Source organism: Colletes latitarsis, chromosome 8 (genome assembly GCF_051014445.1).
Source record: "Colletes latitarsis isolate SP2378_abdomen chromosome 8, iyColLati1, whole genome shotgun sequence".
In the NCBI taxonomy this organism is placed as follows: domain Eukaryota; kingdom Metazoa; phylum Arthropoda; class Insecta; order Hymenoptera; family Colletidae; genus Colletes; species Colletes latitarsis.
In genome coordinates this window covers 19169424-19189903 of record NC_135141.1, presented here as the reverse complement: position 1 = coordinate 19189903, position 20480 = coordinate 19169424, and the positions used below count along the sequence as shown (strand labels likewise).

The window sequence follows — 20480 nt, the reverse complement described above, 5'->3', positions numbered from 1 at the left end:
AATATTGGCAATATAATACAACAATAATTATAATTTAGTTTAATACACCCTAAAATATATGTGGTAAATTTTTCATTTAATTTAAATCAATTTTAAGGGTTGAAAAAAAATAAAATACTCAGTGTCTTATAAATAGAACACTGACTTATAATGAGTTAAGAGAGATGTAACATTGAGAATGAATGTTTACAATGAGATAATTTGTTCGATTTCTGGCTATTTGTATTTTGCAAGTATTCTCAAGTTTGTCAAACACAGTAACATATATTCGTAATTTCTACTTTTTTTTTGTGCATTCTTGTGTAATATTATATTAAGCTGAGATTATAAACATCGGTCTATTTAATAAGCTTATAATTAGTCTAATGTTTATTTTTATAATAAAAAGGAGTGCACTGCTGTACCAAAGATTACACTGTAATCTAGAGCAGATAGTTTAAGCACAGACGAGGTATACGAGTAGACCTTTCACCCAATGTATTTTATCGGCCCATTTTTCTGGGGCTCTAGAATCCCATTACAGATTTAAAAATGAACACAAGAGGAAGTGAGACAGAAAATGAAATTACAGAAATTTTATTATTTTTTAATGGAATAAAAGCTGTACAGTCCATCATTGGACATCAATCGATTAATGTCATTGGAGTAATCAATTGATTAAAATTATTTAAAGATTTCAAGATTATTAAAATACTTAAGAATGTATCTCATTGATACGTACAACGGAAATCCTCTATTTTTTATTTTAAATTGTAATACATCCTTTATTTATAAAATAACTCGGCAAAAATGTATTTGCGACTCGAAATCAGTGTTATCACACCGCGCATCGTGGGTTCCAGGAACCAGAGATTATCACGCGTATGTGAACTCGTAGAGTTTCGAAGAATCGACAAAGACAAACTGACACATGCCCTCGTCCACATTTTCCTTCTCATAACGTACATAGCAACCATATGAAAAAGTTAAATGAAACTAACAATTATTCGATCTATTATATTTGGCACGTTATCTACCGCTGTACGGAACGAACTACTTCTCGACAAGTTTGGGCATTCTGGTCGTCGATAGCGGTATAGTCCACCATAAAGTAACATGTACTTTTGAATTTTTCTACAGGCCTCTGCTGACCATTGATGATGACCACTCCTGATACTTCTGACAAGGTATAACGATTACTACTGGCTACTGCTAGCCTCTCCCAGCCTCTGCTGGCCTCCACTACCCACCGCTTATATTTGTGACAACGTGCAATCCTGATACTTCGTGCAATGTATAACGATTACGACTGGTTACTGCTTGCCTCTGCTGGTCTCTGCTTGCCACTGCTTGCCACTGCTGGCCTCCACTGGATTTGCTGGCCTCTGTTAACTACTGCTGACCACTGCTGACTACCCCTGATGCTTCCGACAACGTATAACGATTACTACTTGTTACTGCTTGCCTCTGCTGGTCTCTGTTTGCCTCTGCTGGTCTCTGCTGGCCCCTGCTGACCACTGTTGACCTTTGTTGACAACTTCTGACGTGATGTATATGTATTAAAGCTTTGTATAACGTAAATCTATGGCAATAAATGATATAATTTCAAAGAATTCTATGTGTCCTCATCATTTTTACCTTTCTTTTCCTCTCTAAATCATTCCTTTAGTTATAAGTGTAGGAATTGAGTGTGTGGGCTGGGAGAGATCGTTCACAATAAAAATGAGACGAGGACTCGATTAACGAACAATAACAGTTTATTAACAAAAATAATAGGAAAGTGTAAGAAAAGCTTAGAAAGTACAAAGATATTTCTTATGCTATCGCTGAGCTCCGCACGATGTAACGCAGTTAGACGTTCAGCAAGAAGTGAAGGCATTTCCCTGGCCTGGGAAAATGCTCGTCTACGCTGGCGAAAAGGTCCTCAAGTGTCCGCCCGTAATTTACGATGGGTCTGGCGCCGTGTAGGCCAGGGCCTGTCGTCGCCAAACAGCCCTTCGGGGCTCGGCTGCTGGGCCGTATTCAGAGCAGGAAAGGGGGTGTCGGAATTTTCCAACAAAAGATAACAATAATAACAACACAATTGATAACAAAGACACAAGTCGCTAATTCGCTGTAATTTCGCCTGTGACTTTCGACTAGTCACTGTCGCCTATCAACTGCCGCGCCGCCGAACATTCACGCACTTATAAAGATTCACCCTCAGTCGCTCTATCTTCCTCACGCAATCATCCCTTTTCACTCACACCCAAAATCCTCGCATCCATAGTCCAGATTCACGCAGTCACGTACACGCCTTACTAATCGTTCCATTCTCACGGTCCAGTCGCTCAGTTCTAAACACTCTTCCTCGCATTCTTTCAGCCACTCGACATTTTCCAAACATAGTCACCCTATTTCCCAAACATCCCGGCGCCGTCCAGACGCAAGACGACACCGACCGCACGCGCGCAACAATGATCCATTCATACCTCACGAAAGTTTCTAACACTCGAATCCACAAACATACTGGTGCCATCCCGTCGCGGGGTGACACCGACCATACGCACCACCAATCGTTCACACCCTACATAAGAAACCGTTTTTCTAGTTAAAACTGCAATCCCAAAGTGCCCAGAACATTTCCAAAATGCTGGTGACCTTAACTCACTTTTGAAACTGGATCAAGGCCACATCGGAATTCTCAAAGTGCCCAGAACGTTTTCTGAAATGCCGGTGACCTTGACCCACTTTCGAAATTGGGTTAAGGACATCTGGATTTCCAAACCGTCCGGAATTTTTCTAAAATTCAGATGTCCTTGACCTTGACCTTGACCTACTTCAAAAGTGGGTCGAGACCAAATCCGAATTTCCAAAATGTCCGGAATTTTTCCAAAATGTTGGCGGCCTTGCGAAGAGGTGGCACGTATCTTATAACTAAGGGAATGATTTGGAGAGGAAAAGAAAGGTAAAAAATGATGAGAACACATAGAATTCTTTGAAATTATATCATTTATTACCATAGATTTAAATTATACAAGCTTTAATACATATATATCATGTCAGAAGTTGTCAGCAAAGGTCAGCAGTGGTCAGCAGGGGCCAGCAGAGACCAGCAGAGGCATGCAAAGGCATGCAGAGGTAAGCAGAGACCAGCAGGGACAAGCAGTAACAAGTAGTAATCGTTATACATTGTCGGAAGCATCAGGGGTAGTCAGCAGTGGCCAGCAGTGGCCAGCAGTGGTTAGCAGAGGTCAGCAAAGTCTAGTGGAGCCCAGCAGTAGCAAGCAGTGGCAAGCAGAGACCAGTAGAGGCAAGCAGTAGCCAGTCGTAATCGTTATATGTTGCGCGAAGTATCAGGAGTGGTCAGCAGCGGTCAGCAATAGCTAGCGGAGGCTGGCAAAAGTCAGTAGTAATCGTTACACGTTGTCAGAAATATAAGCAGTGGTCATCAGAGGCCAGCAGAGGCTGGGAGAGGCTGGCAGTAGCCAGTTGTAATCGTTATACGTTGTCAGAAGTATCAGGAGTGGTATCAGCGGTCAATAGAGGCCAGCGGAGGCAGCCAGAGGTAGGCAGTGACCCGCACATGCTGGCAGAGGTAGCACAGACCCGCACATGCTGGCAGAGGTTAGCAGAGGCCAGCAGAGGCCAGCAGAAGCTAGCAGAAGCCAGCAAAGGCTGGGAGGGGCTTGGAAAGGCTGACAGTAGCCAGTAGTAATGGTTATACGTTGCCAGATATATCAGTAGTTATATCTGAAATAATATACATATGTACGCTCATACATACAGTGTATTTCCGTAAAAGAAATTTCACAAAATTTTTGTCCATTATGGGTACTTTGCTTATTTGCGTCTACATACATAGGTTGGAAAGTAAAAATGCTTGGCAGTCGAGAATTTCGACTCGAGATTCTAAATCGTATGCCGTTGACGGGAGGTCGGATTTCAGTTGTTTAAGAGCGGGAAAGCAAATGTGAGCCTTTCTCTCTCGACTCCCACGAGGCGGTCCGAAATTACTTCGGGTAGTTTCGGAGAATCGAGAAAGAGGGCATGTATCAGTTTGCTTTTGTCGACTTTCCGAAACTCTACGAGCACATGTACGCGCGATCTGGCATAGTCGAGTAGTGCACCCGGTGCTCAATCTGGCTTCTCTGGTGACCAGGCGTCTGCGGTTGAGTGGAAATGCGGTGGGAGGAGAGCCTGGTAACGGCGCGGCGGGGGACTCTGTGTTGGCTCACTAGAGTTTCCGGTCCCCCTCCAGACGTCTGAGGATGGTCACCGTGGGGTTTTAGCCGGTAAGAGTCGGACACTACCCGACGATGACGATTTCCCAACGTACAAAAAAAAATATAAAAATAAAGGATTTAAACCGGTCAAAACCAGCTTTTCCTCCGACTTCCGAGATGCTATGTGAGGATGTGGCCACCAGCCTACTCAGGTTGATGACCCTATCCCGACATCCTATCCCAACGGCTGCCCTTATCCACCACCTGGGAAAGCGCCACGTAGGGGTTCACCTCCTCTGCCGCCTGGCAACCAAACTTTCGAGAAAAAAAGTTCGAGTAGATGGACTTTACCGACGAAATTAAAAAATTTCAAATCATTCTGAAAAAATTATTTTCAGTTTCGGGGGTCGATTACAATCATTTTCGGTGAATACACATACCCTCGAAATCCTACGCATTTTCGAGAAAAAAATTCTTTTCCCGAAAATACAATGTAAAAAACCTGGTGGGAAAACGTCCAAGTTTGTCGTAAAATAGTTTGCTGTCTTCGACGCTAGATGGCAGCCATTTTTCTACTTTTTAGCCGTTATGCTCCCTCATACGAGCGAATCTTAAAAAATACGGGAGGACTCAACTTGTATCTCGAGAAGCTTTTATTTTTCTGATTCGATGTTTAAACAATTTCCGTTAAACGTATCCTAGCAATAAACAAAACGTTAACTCCAATTCTTCTAACATGCCAAACCCCTCGTCTGTGGTTTAAGTTTCTCGAGAAATAGTTCATTATTTTCGAGGTTAAATGACACCTCGAAGTATGTGCGATCGAAATAATATAAAAATATATTACTCATTAATTTAAGTTATTTATGAAAGCTTCGCCCCCAACCAGTCTTGATAAAATAATAACAATTCAAAAATATTTTGATCGCACAAGCTAGATGTGCCATCTATTATCAAAAGTAACGAACTATTTTTCTACAAACTGGCCACATATTTTCGGTAAACAATTTTTCTCTAAAGTGCGTAGGATTTCGGGGGTATGTCTATTCAACAAAAATGATTTTAATTGACCCCTGTAACCAAAAATAATTTTTTTACAACGATTTGAAAAATTTTAATTTCGTCGTGAAATTTCAGGATCTACTTGAATTTTTTCCTCAAAAGTGCGTAGGAATTCGGGGGCATGTCTATTCACCAAAAATGATTGCAATTGATCCCCGCAACCGAAAATAATTTTTTCAGAACGATTTGAAATTTTTTAATTGTATTCAAGTTTCATTCATTTCTCCTTTAACGAGTATCATTTTTACACTTGAGATTACTAAACTGTAGAAATAGGAGGAATAACAGTTCCTTCGATCTCCTCGAGAATGATATTTCCTGTGGGTTTTGATCGAACTTCTGAATTCTAACAGTTGGGGAACCTGTCACCGGTTGCCATGACAGTCATTGTTTCCCCTAACAACTGACATGGCGCAGGTTGAGGGTAAGTTTGCATATGGAAAACTGCTTCTGCTAGTATTTACGAAATCCCGGTAGCTTGTCTGCCATAAATAACGCGTCGAGAGATCCTAGCGATCGTCGCCTGAAGTTTTTCTCGCGTTGTACTTCCGTCCGGTTCCAGTTTCGCGGTTGGGACTGTCTTCTAATAATATGTACGAGAACCACGCGGGTACGAATGTATTCGGACGCTTAAGTGGAAAAGAGAGGAACTAGTGACGGGTCCGAGCTAATATAACCGATATTCCGTCGCGTTGATCAGTGTTTCTTGTCAGAAATACCAAAAAGTTGATACGAGGTAAGGTTATACATTCTATCGTGCATAAAATCGAACCGTTAATCGGTGAATCGATTATCGACGCGAACTTTCCCCGCAAGTATCGAACGTAATGTATGGGCACGGTACCACGAAAAACAATCGCATATCTCCATGGTGTTTGTGACAGTGAACATGTGATTGGTCGATGCTAATGTACGTGGCAGAATAAAAACGCATTAATTGAATACAATTAACGTTTCGATAATCCTTATTTTATTTGAAATATTTTTAGAGACTCGTAATTCTATCAGTTTCTGACGTGAAAATTAATTTTACCACTTCGTAATGTGTCATAGTGTCAACGCGATACACTGTGCGTAAACAAAATTTTGTCACTGACGTATTTTTTATTTGTTTGGTTCAAATCTACGATTAGTTGCATAGAATTGAATGTGTGAATGCATATCTGATCAAACTTACAGTGTCTAGCGTGATTTTCGAAGTATCGACCGAATTCACTAAGTATAAAGCATACTAGGCTATTAAATCATTAAATTTAATCGTGATCCCTGTTGCGTGGGCCACCGGTGACCACTGCCGGAAGCGGAACTCATTTCACGGAATAAGGACGTGAGCTTGGCTACAATCGATACGTTGCACAGTTCTTCGTTTTGCGAAAATATAAAGTAGAATTGATTCAGTCTCTAACGAATAAATCATTTTGTGTGTTCGTTCTTATCATCGTGGATTTTTATGTCCATTATTAGTCATTAAAAATTTCAATCGTGGTTCATTTCTTCTAATTTGTACTTAATTAGTACTCGAATACGAATGAACTTCGAACATTATTTCATATACAGGGTGTTCGGCCACCCCGGGGAAAAATTTTAATGGGAGATTCTACAGGCCAAAATAAGTCGAAAATCAAGAATACCAATTTGTTGATGGAGGCTTCGTTAAAAAGTTATTAACAATTAAATTCAAAAATTTAAAATCGTTCTGGAAAAATTATTTTCGGTTGCGGGGGTCAGTTATAATCATTTTTGGTGAACAGACATAACACCGAAATCCTACTCACTTTCTAGAAAAAAATTGAGAGGGTGTAAAATTTTTCGACGTGAAAAAAAAGTTTCAAATCGTTTTGGAAAAATTATTTTCGGTTGCAGGAGTCGATTACAATAATTTTTGGTCATTACACATAACCTCGAAATCCTACGCACTTTCAAGAAAAAAATTCCTTACCGAAAATCTAATCAAGTGCCTAAATTTTTTTGACGAAAAAAAAAATTTCAAAACATTCTAGAAAAATTATTTTCGGTTGCGAGGGTTAATTACAATCATTTTTGGTGAACAGACATAACCCCGAAATCCTACCCACTTTCTAGAAAAAAATTGAGAGGGTGTAAAATTTTTCGACGTGAAAAAAAATTTGTTCAATCGTTCTAAAAAAATTATTTTCGTTTGCAGGAGTCGATTACAATAATTTTTGGTCATTACACATAACCTCGAAATCCTACGCACTTTCAAGAAAAAAATTCCTCACCGAAAATCTAATTAGGTGCCTAAATTTTTTCGACGAAAAAAAAAATTTCAAAACGTTCTGGAAAAATTATTTTCGGTTGCGAGGGTTAATTACAATCATTTTTGGTGAACAGACATAACCCCGAAATCCTACCCACTTTCTAGAAAAAAATTCGAGAGGGTGTAAAATTTTTCGACGGAAAAAAAAAGTTTCAAATCGTTTTGGAAAAATTGTTTTCGGTTGCAGGGGTCAATAACAATCATTTTTGGTGAATAGATATACCCCCGAAATCTTGCGCATTTTCGAGAAAAAAATTCAGTACGGGCGGAACTTTAAACGTTAATAACTTTTTAACGAAGCCTCCATCAACAAATTGGTATTCTTGATTTTCCTCTTATTTTGGCCTCTAGAATCTTCCATTAAAATTTTTCCCAGGGGTGGCCGAACACCCTGTATTTGTACCGTTCGAATGACTACAGTAATGCGATAATAAATTGCCTGTAGCTCGCATAACCTAAAAACCTATTGGAAACGCAGCCATCCAAGCTGATAGATATCCACGAAATTTATAATTAGATAAATTGGTGTTAAGAACGTTAACGAAGTGTGCCAATATCGTATCCACTTGTTGCCTGTCGTCGAGGGTTGCTCGAAAGTTCTCGAGTCGCTAGAAGCATTCTCGAACTCGATCCCATCGCTACTCGAAGGACGGAGCCGCGTCTCCTGATGCTCTCGCGGTGACACCTAAAATAAGTCGCTTTTGTAAGAGGAGAAAGAGACAGCGTGGACGTTGCGTACAAGAACAGCTTCGTGGTTATGGCACGGCTCAGTCGGTGTGCCTCCATGCCGTTCGTTCGATGTTGTGTTGCGTCTCGAGGAGAACCGTCGCTGAGACGGATTTGATATCCCTTTACGATCGGTGTCCGCCGAAAGTGCAACTCGTCGAATCGGAGAAAGTAGTCGAAGTCGAGCGATATTCCGAATCAGGTGAGATTGTGACTTGAATCTTCTTCGAATCTTCCACCCGTGCTCTAACCATCTCTTTCTACTAACAATTCATCGAATCCTAACCTAAAAGTGGGTCGAGTTCATTCTTCTCTTTTTCCTCGATTGCTTTCGATGTAATATCGCTGTATACTTTCTAAACAACCATAATATCTACTGATCCATAAAACAGCAAATTAGAATCCCCTGAGACCTATCCCTGACTGTCCAATTGCTAATACTCTTTTTACTTCAAACGTTCTGTGTATAAACAGACTTTATTGCATTGAATTTTCCGAGGTCCAAACATTAAGAGGACTATATAGACACAAAATAGCGTTACTGTATAAATATACTTGACATCCTAGTTATTCAAACTAGACGTGGGACCCAAAGTCGTATCTAATATGGAACAGGGTTAAAAAAACTCGTCGACAAATAATAAATAGCAATTACGAATCCACGTACGAAGGTGACGATTGAAAAAGGCGTTGTACTATATGATGGTCGCGCCATCGACGGAAAACCGAGGACGGAAGGAATCGTCGACACTGGGGCAAGCATGGCGGTATCTCTTCTACGCGCGCAACAGATACAATACTCGGTAGCTCGTAAACTCCTAAAAAGGAAGCTTGCTCCTCTGTAGGCGAGCCACTCTCGCGGGGGCGACACCTCGTCTTAATCCTCCTCGTCGTTTAATAAGAGAAACACGCAGGTGTCCGTGATTCGCGCCCGCGGAACGAACGATCCTCTGGATCAATCAACGCGATCTCGTAGAATACTGTACTCGTCTCGAGAAATCTCGATGTGATTCCGTTGTTTGTCTCTGTGGCTCTCAACCTTGGGACTGTTTGTCGTCTCTGTGGTACTCGATGATCTCACCAAGTCTGATAATCGTAGTTTGATTAACCTTCGGAATTTATAGTGCCACTGGTTTTATTGGTATCAAGGTGGACGCTTATTAATAAGTTACTAGTGTTGTGATTCATGTTGCTACCATGATGATACCCTCGTTACTTGCTTCTGTGAACCTTGATTTTGAGATTCTTACGATGACTCTGTTCTGTTGTCCACATTGTGGTACTCGATGACCTCAAAAAGGAGTCCGAATTTGATCAATCTTAGTCTGAAGCTACTAGCTATCTTTACCACTATGATCCTATCATCTCAGCATTTCTGAACTCGCTCCACCTTTGGTCTAAAGTGGTACTAGCACTCTTTGATCGCAAAGTTACCTACTGGGGTAGCACAGAACGATTATATCTTCGCGAAGCAGATCTCTCGACGCGGACCCAGCCAGGGTCTGACCAAAACGCTCACTGTTATTTGTGTCCCTCGTACAGAGAGTCATGGATACCCCGATTAGACTTCAGAAAACAGGATCAGGGAGTTCATCTCTCTCCGAGACGCGTTGATATCGGTTCACCGATGCGTCCGTGTTTAAACGTTCACGGAAATCGTTTTGACTCCACTCTGCACGACAGACGGGACGCCATCTTGCGCGCCTGCCGCGCTAGGAGGACGCAACCTCGACAGCAGAATTAATTCTCGGTAAATGGACGCAGATAAGGCGCCGATTCTTCAGCCGTGCGCGATCTGCGCGCGGACATTTAAGCCGGAGTCGCTGGAGAAGCACACCAGGATATGCGAAAGGTCCACTGGTAGGAAGAGGAAGCCGTTCGACTCGTCCAAACAGAGGATCCAGGGCACAGAGTTGGCCGAGTTTCTGCCAAGGCAGGAGAAGAGGCGACAGGACGACAAATCGTGCAGGTCCAGGTCGTGGAAGCAGACCCACGATGAGTTTCTGCGTGCCATCCGCGCCGCACGCTTCAAACTCGTAAGTTCTTGAGCATTCGTGTATGAGAATGATGTTTAGAGATGAAGATGCTGTAGTTAGATTGACTGTAACAATATTTGGATCGAAACATTTTTTATTGGATTCCTGAGGCCGCTCGTACAGATTTTGTTTCTTGTATTTATACTGTTCCAATACTTTCTGCGCCACAGTTTAATAATGAATTGCTCTACTTAAAAAATACGGAGGAAGACGCTATCTATACACGGTGTTCGGCCACCCTTGGGAAAAATTTTAATGAGGGATTCTCGAGGTCAAAATAAGACGAAAATTAAGAATATGTGGCGTCACCTCCCATGCTCGCCACCAGAGGGGTCGCGCTCTCGCAAGCGCTCGACCGACCCCTCAGTTCCTATATACACTCCTCGAACGACTTCCCAATATCCCGTCGTCTGAGGCAGGGCCTGCTAGAAAGCCTTACTGATGAGTCCACTAGCAGGCCCGGACGAAACGCGCCCCCTCCTTTCCTTTTCCGTCCTCCTACAGAATTCACTCGAGCAGCCCCCCCGTCGCAGCGAAGCAGCGCCACAAATACCAATTTGTTGATGGAAGCTTCGTTAAAAAGTTATTAACAATTAAATTGAAAAATTTCAAATCGTTCTGGAAAAATTATTTTCGGTTGCGGGGGTCAATTACAATCATCTTTAGTGAATAGACATATCCCCGAAATCATACCCACTTTCTAGAAAAAAATTCAGTATGGACGGAACTTCAATTGTTAATAACTTTTTAACGAAGCCTCTATCAACAAATTGGTATTCTTGATTTTTGTCTTATTTTGGCCTCTAGAATCCCTCATTAAAATTTTTCCCAGGGGTGGCCGAACACTCTGTATACGTTTTAGCATTTTTTTTATAGGTAATATGAACTATACAGGGTGTTTGGCTAGCCAGCTGGCAAAAATTTTAATGGGAGATTCTAGAGGCCAAAATAGGACGAGAATTAACGTTTAAAATTCGGCCTGTAGAACGGCAACCTGCGAACAGCTCCGTGCATGCGATAGTGGTTCTCACTCAACATGAGAAACTCTATGTACTCGTATCGACAACTTTACAGCTCTATGAGTGGGAACCACTAGCCTCAACCTATTGCGCGCACGCAGCTGTTCGTAAATTGCTGTTCTACAGGCGGAACTTTAAACGTTAACAACTTTCTAACGAAGCCTCAATCGACAAATTGGTATTCTTCATTTTCGTCTTATTTTGGTCTCTAGAATCTCCGATTAAAATTTTTCCCAGAGATGACCGAACACCTTGTATATTTTTGAAACATTGTATACATAGTTTCTTCTTCAGCGTGTAATAAAAATAATTGTTAATTTACTACGTCTTGGTCTGTATGTGTTTCGTTCGCACAATTTTGAACTTTTCTAATCCATCACTTCGTCCCATGAAATAGTCTTTATCGTGTTAGACTTAATTTGATAGTTTCGATTAAAAGTATTTCCTGGACCAAATGACAGGGGGAATAATTATTAACTAATTGACTTTCGATTGGCAATCCGATTAATGAGAGCTATAATTATTTTGTCAGATAATGAAACAACATGTAATTTAGGTAATTGGAAAATATAAGCTTACAGAATCCGAGCGCAGAAGAAAATAAACAGACGCGAGGTGAGAATTCCAGGTGGGACATAGATTAACCCAGATGCATCGCGAATGATGCAAGTGCAATCGTGCGTGAGAAGAATTTTCTTTGCGACACGCAGTATTATTTTATTTATCTCGGTTGTATTTGCTGCCAGATTCGTGTTAATTTTTGGAGAAACGAATTCTGCCAAATTGCTAAGCTTCTAATATACTAAAATAATCGATGCGATTAAACACTTTATATATTTACTGTAATTAACGTAAATCTTAAATCACGATATTAATTTATTTACAATCTCACTTTTTGCAACGATCATATATCACGGAATTTATTTCTCCTGGTCCTTGTTAAGTCATCTTAAAATATAGAATTCATAAACGAGACCTCCCACGCAACTGGACTTGATGTTGAGAGTCAGACATTAAAAATTTCCATATTATTGTACAGGATGAGTCCATGAGTCGATCCTCCTATAACACGGTTAATTCGATCCGTATTGTATCGGAACCATCTTAAATAAAATGTCGGAACACTGACGAGCAAATTGTAAAGCAAATATAATGACTGATGCTTTTTGAGTACCATGATTTTAACATTAAAACTTACACTTAATGAAAGTGTAATTTTTTGTTGTCATTTGCTCGGTTAAAAGGTCGATGTATCGATTAACGATTATAAACGTTGCGATACATTTTTAGGAGGATACCACGATGCAGAAGCAGAGCAGCCCGAATGCTCCATCGAGCGCGCCGACGCGCGCGAACGAACAGGGTGTGTGTCCCACCTGCAACCGACATTTCGGCATAAAAGCTTACGACAGACATGTGGCCTGGTGCAAGGAACGAGTCACGAGGGTGACGCTCAGTCCTGCAACGAACATCGCCAAGGAACGTCTCGAAGCACGGATGAGGTATCGGGCGCCATCTTTGAAAAACCGTCGACAGACCAATCGCGAGAAATATTCACCTGGATCGGTGGTCACTCTCAATTCTGGCAACAAGGTGTCACCGACCCTGGCCAAGGCCAAGGAGACCGTGTCAGCCCCTAACTGCGTCAAAGGCAACGACAGTCCGAACAAACAGAAGCCAGTCGTGTGAGTTACTTACGCCTCGACGAGTTTAACGCGTTGACCGCCATGACATTTGCGATGGGGCTGTTGGAATCTCAGCTGTGAAACGGTTCGAAGTTTTTAACTGATAACTCTTGGACATCTTGAGTTTTAAAAGTCTCGAATACTTAGAATATCTTGAGCCTTGAAGATTTTGATAGAATTGGGAGTGTTAAGAGTTATATTTTTATTCAAACCGATTCGAAGAGCTTCAGATCCCATCACTGCTCGTTATATCATGGATATCGTCATTAATGTCAAATATTTTTTATATAAATGTTTCGTGTAGGATTTAATATTAAATAATAAGCAATTAGGATTGAGGTTATGTCTAGAGCATGAGTGGCAGGGATGAGGTCAAGTGATTGCACTGTCGCCTATATGTATAGTTTGGCCAACGAGTGTCAATATTTACTGACTATTTCAGTTTTATTTCGCAGATAGCCACCTAAACTTACAAGGAACCTTCGCGAACGGTCCGGCTTCGATTTTGATGAAACTTCGTACACTTATAAAGCAGCCAAAAATAATCGACATATTTTTTTTTTAGCTGCAGTAACTCGAGTTTAAGGGGTGAAACCACCCCTTGAAGTTTTAGCTCGAGACGGCTAACTCAAAAACGGAAAGACATACGAAAAAATTATTAATGGGCGAGGTTAATGGTTTCTTATGTACGATAACATGGTGTTAAAAAATTTCACAAAATACAATTTGTTTATAACAAAAAAAGATTGATTAACTTAACACTTTAACGACGGGGCATTTTTATTAAAACTTTACTATAGGATGATTTTAATAACATAGAATTCCTTCAACATGTGTATACTAAAAATGTGATAAGTGTTTTTGTAATTAATATGGTTTATTAAAATTTTCAGAAGTTATACGCGGATAATAGAATTTTTTTCTTGTATTGTCGAAGGAGTTACTAGAAAAACACACATTTGTCGAAAAACGAGAATACTCGTTTCCCGTCAGTAATGTGTTAATTTTCCATTTTATTGAAATTCGTATAATAACAAAAACTGACGAAAAAAAAAATTCTTTACCGAAAATCTAATCAGGTGCCTAAATTTTTCGACGAAAAAAAAAATTTTAAAACGTTCTGGAAAAATTATTTTCGGTTGCGGGGTTCAAGTACAATCACTTTTGGTAAATAGACATACCCTCGAAATCTTGCGCATTTTCGAGAAAAAAATTCAGTACGGACGGAACTTCAATTGTTAATAACTTTTTAACGAAGCCTCCATCAACAAATTGGTATTTTTTATTTTTGTCTTATTTTAGCCTCTAGAATCCCCCATTAAAATTTTTCCCAGGAGTATTTAATAAAATTTTGGAGCCTTGGCTATGAAAATTGTGGACCAGAGATTGATGTTTAATTATATTATTCCTAGCGTGGAGATTAATGTCGTGATTTAAAACGAGAACTATATCGAAAAATCGGCGGGCGAAATTTTTCCAAGTGCGGAAACCGTAAACATCCAGTGGTTGAACATACTTTGTTCCACCTTTTGGTATTATAAAAAATTTTATATTTTTACCCTCAGGAGTAACTTCGTTCACCGTCTTCTTACAGTGACCACTCCAGGAATCAAGAATTAGAACTGTTGCGGACCCAGTATTTGCGAAGTAAATCTCTCTTAACCAGGTCTTGAAATGATCCGTAGTTAATTTTCCTGACTTTGAAGCTGCAAGATATACATTGTCAGAGCGAAATAAATGTTGTTCCACAATCGGTCCGAAATGTCCTGTACTCTTTTTCAGTACAATAAATAATGGTGACAGTAATTGTCCATCAGCTGAAATTGTTGGCTGGATAGTGTAATTATGAGTGGTGGATGACGCTGATTGAACACCTCCTTCTACGATTTTTATACCTTCTTCAGCCAAAGTGCGTCCTGAATGTAATTCTAAATTAAAACCACTTTGATCGAAATTGTAAACATTGTATGGTTCATTTCGGGCTATATATGATTTTACTTCATTCACGAATGCGCTGCATTGCAAATGAATATCGTCTTCTCGATTTACCATATTTGTGGTTACAAATCTGGTAATTTTTCTGGACACTAATCTAAACGTCTATTTAAAAGTATGTAGCCAAGTATATCCGGCTTTAAATGTTTGTAAATTTTCTATATCTCTCGCCTGTAAAGCCCATCGCCGTAGATCTACTTCATGGACAATTACTCTTAACTGATGAGCTTCCATAAATTTATTAAATGTATACTCTGCAATACGTTTTATCTTTTCCTTTTTTGTGCCACCCTGTTCATCTTGTAAAGCCCATTTACGAAGCATTCTTTCGGATTTTACATGACGGAATTTGGAACGTACGGTGTCTGATTTTAATCGCTTCGTCTTACCGCTGTTCCAGTACGTCACGGCTTTCCTTTTATATTCGAATGGGATGTATTCCTTATTCGAATGACATACAACATCTTCTTCGTATATGTTTGAAATACTCAGTGTCCTATTTTCCTCCACTTCATCTACCCACAACCAGTTCAAATCAGCATCCTGAATTCCTTGTTCGACAGGCGTCCCGTCCATTTCAACACACGTTTCATGTTCAACCAGGAATGCCGTGTCTTCGACACTTCTTACAATTAAATCGAATAATACATCCCTTAAATTTTCTTCTGCGCTATTAATTGGTGTGGGTCCCTGGTTCCACTCAACAAACTCAGCAGACAGTAAAGTTATTAATATTTACCATCTTTCCGAATAGAGTAAAAGCTGGATATGTGCAACAAAAGATTGGCTGGATAAGTGCAACGTTTAAATGCCCATAATCGAACCTCGGCTGTATGGATGACCAACAATGTTCTACACGCTTATAAAGAGCTAATTGCAATATATATATATATATATATATATATATATATATATATCCAAGTTTTCTCACTTATCTACCAACAAATATTATTTTCACACGACAAGGGCAATCAATTTAATTAACTTTACGATATGTCACATTATCAAAAAGTACAAACTCCATTTCAATATACCCGTTTTATCATGTTCATTACAAAAACCATCTCGATTTTAAAGAATGTTAATAACAACACAGATACAGATGTACATATTAATCTCATTTGACAAGTATTTTTATTATACAAATTACACAGAATGCTTTCACAACAGTGGAGATTTAGATAATGTGCACAAACTTCATGATAGGCGAGCCGTAGAAATTACAATATTTATTTATTCAATTTGTATTTTAAAGCAAGTACGTCATGAGAATAATAAGTGTATCTTTATCTCCTGGTATACACACTGTATGTATTTATAATTTATAAATCGCTCCACTTTTGCCACGATGTCATAGGTGGGCAATAAACACAATTTATTTTTTCATTGTTGTTAAGAAACTTGTTACTGTTATTGTTACTTGTTACTTGTTACTGTGTAATTTAGTGCAAGCCTACAATGCTTCATTAAAATCAAAGTTAGAATGGCTGCTACCATAGTGGATGTGCGCGCAAGATGTAAATCGTCAAATTTGCAAAACTATAAGAGGCAATTTTAAAATATTACATACCAATGGATTTGGAATAAAATGCTCGTCAGTTTTTGTCATTATAAAAATTTCAATAAAATGAAAAATTAACACATTACTGACGGGAAATAAGTATTCTCGTTTTTCGACAAATGTGTGTTTTTCTAGTAACTCCTTCGACAATACAAGAAAAAAATTCTATTATCCGCGTATAACTTCTGAAAATTTTAATAAACCATATTAATTACAAAAACACTTATCACATTTTTAGTATACACATGTTGAAGGAATTCTATGTTATTAAAATCATCCTATAGTAAAGTTTTAATAAAAATGCCCCGTCGTTAAAGTGTTAAGTTAATCAATTTTTTTTTGTTATAAACAAATTGTATTTTGTGAAATTTTTTAACACCATGTTATCGTACATAAGAAACCATTAACCTTGCCCATTAATAATTTTTTCATATGTTTTTCCGTTTTCGAGATAGCCGTTTCGAGCCAAAACTTCAAGGGGTGGTTTCACCCCTTAAGCTCGAGTTACTGCAGCTAAAAAAAAAATATGTCGATTATTTTTGGCTGCTTTATAAGTGTACGAAGTTGCATAAAAATCGAAACCGGACCGTTCGCGAAAGTTCCTTGTTAGTAGAAGAGTCGTATCGAACGTAGCTCTTTATTTTCTAAAAAAGTTTGACATCGCTCCAGTTCACATTATCTTGTACCAAAGCAAACAAATTATTAAGAAATTGTCATTAACGTTATCTGATATTATTCGAAACACGTAAGACTACGAAAACATGATAAGAACTGACATCGAAAATGAGTCCAGAGATTACCGTAATTGCAGTAATAAAATTACATAATACTGGAGAACGAAGATTTTTGGAAAGTATTTCAGGGAATTAGGAAGATTCTGAGTTAGTTCCAATATTAGTGACAACCTGACAGAGAGTTCTGTAAGATGTTTGCGACCTTATTTGACAAAAGGCTCGGTACCAAGCTCGTGACAACCCGAGAGACAGTAATTTAATACGTTTAGTCGACGCTGTAACCTCGGCTACCGGGATATCGAAATACACGATAGACGGTGAATAATATCGCGGGAAGAAGCCGCTTAAATTTAGAGCAATAATTGTGGAACGATTGCTTCCTTATGTCGAATAGCGCCGCGTGTCTCCTGGCTTCGTGCCAGAATTTAATTCCCTTCCGAGTCTTCCTGTCGGGTGGAACAACATTTTGTCAGTTAACTGTAATTCCGTATTGGAATACGTGTCTTTTAAAATTTTTATTTAAAATTATTTTCCAAGTTCGATCATCTTTCTTCGGTAATATGATATTACAAATAACATAATTCTCATTAACAGTTATTTGCATCCAAACGCAAAGAATAGTATTAATATCATTTTAATAGCGACTCTAGAATTGATACTTATTGATGTTAGTCAGTATGGCACTAAATTGGTCCTATCACTAACGATTTATAATGTCTTGATGATGATTTATTACTGCTCAGTGATTGTCTAACGCACGCGATGGTGTTCGATTAGCGTGTCTGTCCAGTACTGATTAATTCTACTTGGGTTGGGTGTTTCTAAACAGTGACGGCGGTATAATGTTATCAGTTTCAATTGATTCTAATCAGTTGGAGTATAGATAGTACCATACCATCGCATACAACCATCAAATACAAACACCAACGCATGTAGCAATAGACTTCTTCATATGAAAAAGCATTGTTTCACTTTGGCTTTAAATATTAAAATGTCAACATTGCAGAATAGAATTTATTCTGCACGCAACTGAACAATTCTCATAGGTCAAGCGTCTAGGATCAATAATTCTCTAAGAAGTAAAAAATTCATATAGTTTAAAACAACTCAAGGACTCGTAATTATGTGTTGACGTGACAATGGTTTCTGAAACTCACTGAAAATTTATGTTCATTGCAGCAGACGATCCGGGCAAACGAAAGAGGCCTCCAGCCCAATCGGTCCGATGAAGTCGCGAGCGATCGATCGTACGAACAGGTAAGCTTCGTTCGCCTCTTTGATTACACGTTGGCGTGACCGATGCGTAATTCTTTTAGGAAAATACGTAGAACGTAGTTTAAATACACGTCAGTAGTGTGCATGAGGAGAACGAAAAGGGACAAGGTTGTTTCCAAATTACTAAATACTCAAAAAACAAAATGCTCGTATGGGTACCATGCTCCATAGATATGTAAACGTAAATACCTTCTCCCGATGTCAGACGTACATCCTTGATCCTGTTTCCTTATCCTCAGGCTACCTGAAGACGAGTCCGGACCGCTAGCCTTTCGACCTGCGCCCCCTGTTAAAAGAATCTCCCACCTTCCTGTTCCGCCTTTAAAGCATAAAACTCTCGAAGAATTTGACGACTCCCAGTCGCAGAAACTCAAAATACAACCACGGATGAAGCACGAAACTCTTAACTGTAGATCCAAGCAGGAAACGAGGCATCAACACTCCGCCAGATCTCAGAAATCCAACATCGTCTCCGCCAGGAGCCAGGGTAAACCTAAGCTGAACGACGTTTCTATTAATGTGGATGTCATGGCTGTGACAGTGAAACCCTGCAGCATACACAGGGGTCACGAGCTCACCACCTGGAAGAAGATCAGTCAGGAGAAGGATCAAACCTCCAACAAAACAAAAGCTCGACTTTCCAGACTGAACAATCAGAAAAAGCATTCTGTGAACGAAGAGCAATTGGAGAACGTTGCTGTGGATCTGGTGTCCGATGATGTACCCAAGGATACGAGTGAAACCTCGAGGAATGTAAGTCCCATGAACTGGCCACTGGTTACTCCGAGATTGAATCGAACCTACTCGTTCAAGAAGTATGACAGTTCTGAAGAGATGCACTTGGAGAGCCACAGAAGATGGCCACCGGTAAGGCACAGTCCTCGAGTGGAGTTTTGTTTGGGGGACCTGGAAAGAGTCAGTCGGTTGCATTCTTCCATCGCTGCTTGTTCCAGGGAATTCGAGGAGAATGAGGACTCCAGAAATGCTCGTAGGAGCTTGAAGAAGGAGGTCGAGGAGGAATCAGAATATTCTGAGATCAAAAACGAGTGTCTGGAGTCTGAACGATTTAAGACGACCAGGAGCAAAATTCTGGAGAAGAAACGATTGAGGTCGCCAGCTTATGCTTTGAAAGATTTTGAAACTGTTAATTCTCGAATGGATCTTTTGGGAGAAAGTGAAACTGTGTCGAACGAGCTGAATGGCCTGTCTGAGAGGAGAGATGAAAGCGTATTGCGCTGTGAGGATCTTGAGTTCTCGGGGGATCTAGCTAGCAAAAGTGGCGATGCAAAGGAAGAAAGTATTGCGTTATGTGAAGGAAAAGAACCGGATCTATATCCTGACGAATTCCAGGATTTGGTAGTCGAGAAAAACGATGCAATAGTTGAACGAGAAGTAGATCGATCGACGTCGTACGTCATCGAAGCTACAGATATTGAAAACTTGAAGGAAGAGATGGAGCTTGATGTGGTGAAAAGCGTGGCTGAGCCTTTCAAATATGAACTTGGATGTTCTACTATGGAACCAGAGTACAACGACGATCTTGCACTGTTCTGTAACATCGAGTTAAATTTAATCGAGATGGAAGCTGAACCGTTGCTCATGAAAGACGTGTTACGTCCAAACAGATCCAGTACTCCGTTCGATGATATGGAGAACTGTTGCAGAACGGATGCAGAATGTAATTCCAAAGGGTACGAAAACTTCGAAGAAGAATCGTGTCCTGTGGACGAGTGGAAATTGGACGTAGATGTAGAAAGGGGGACAGAATTGTTGTACCGCGTCGAATCCGAGGATTTAGATCCTTCTAAGATTCACGACGAGGTTCAGGAATTAGAGAAGACTAATTTCGAAGGGGAAGCCACGTCAAAATGTCCGAGCAAGTATCCCAAGCAAGATAATAATGTCTCTAGTACCGTGTCTCCAGA

At 39.8% G+C, this 20480-nt stretch overlaps 1 protein-coding gene and 1 pseudogene across 1 annotated transcript in view; one reads left to right on the top strand and one right to left on the bottom strand.

The window, feature by feature from the left end:
• Window positions 1–8092: 8092 nt before the first annotated feature.
• Window positions 8093–20480, top strand: part of LOC143344629 (succinate dehydrogenase [ubiquinone] flavoprotein subunit, mitochondrial-like) — a 29067-nt gene continuing 16679 nt past the window's right edge. Inside the window, exons 1-4 of the mRNA XM_076770863.1 lie at window positions 8093–8452; window positions 10015–10286; window positions 12596–12990; window positions 18460–18537. Of these exons, the coding sequence (XP_076626978.1) occupies window positions 8323–8452; window positions 10015–10286; window positions 12596–12990; window positions 18460–18537 (875 nt within the window). The 5' untranslated portion in view covers window positions 8093–8322. The remainder of the gene's footprint in view (window positions 8453–10014; window positions 10287–12595; window positions 12991–18459; window positions 18538–20480) is intronic.
• Window positions 14309–15339, bottom strand: LOC143344494 (uncharacterized; annotated as a pseudogene).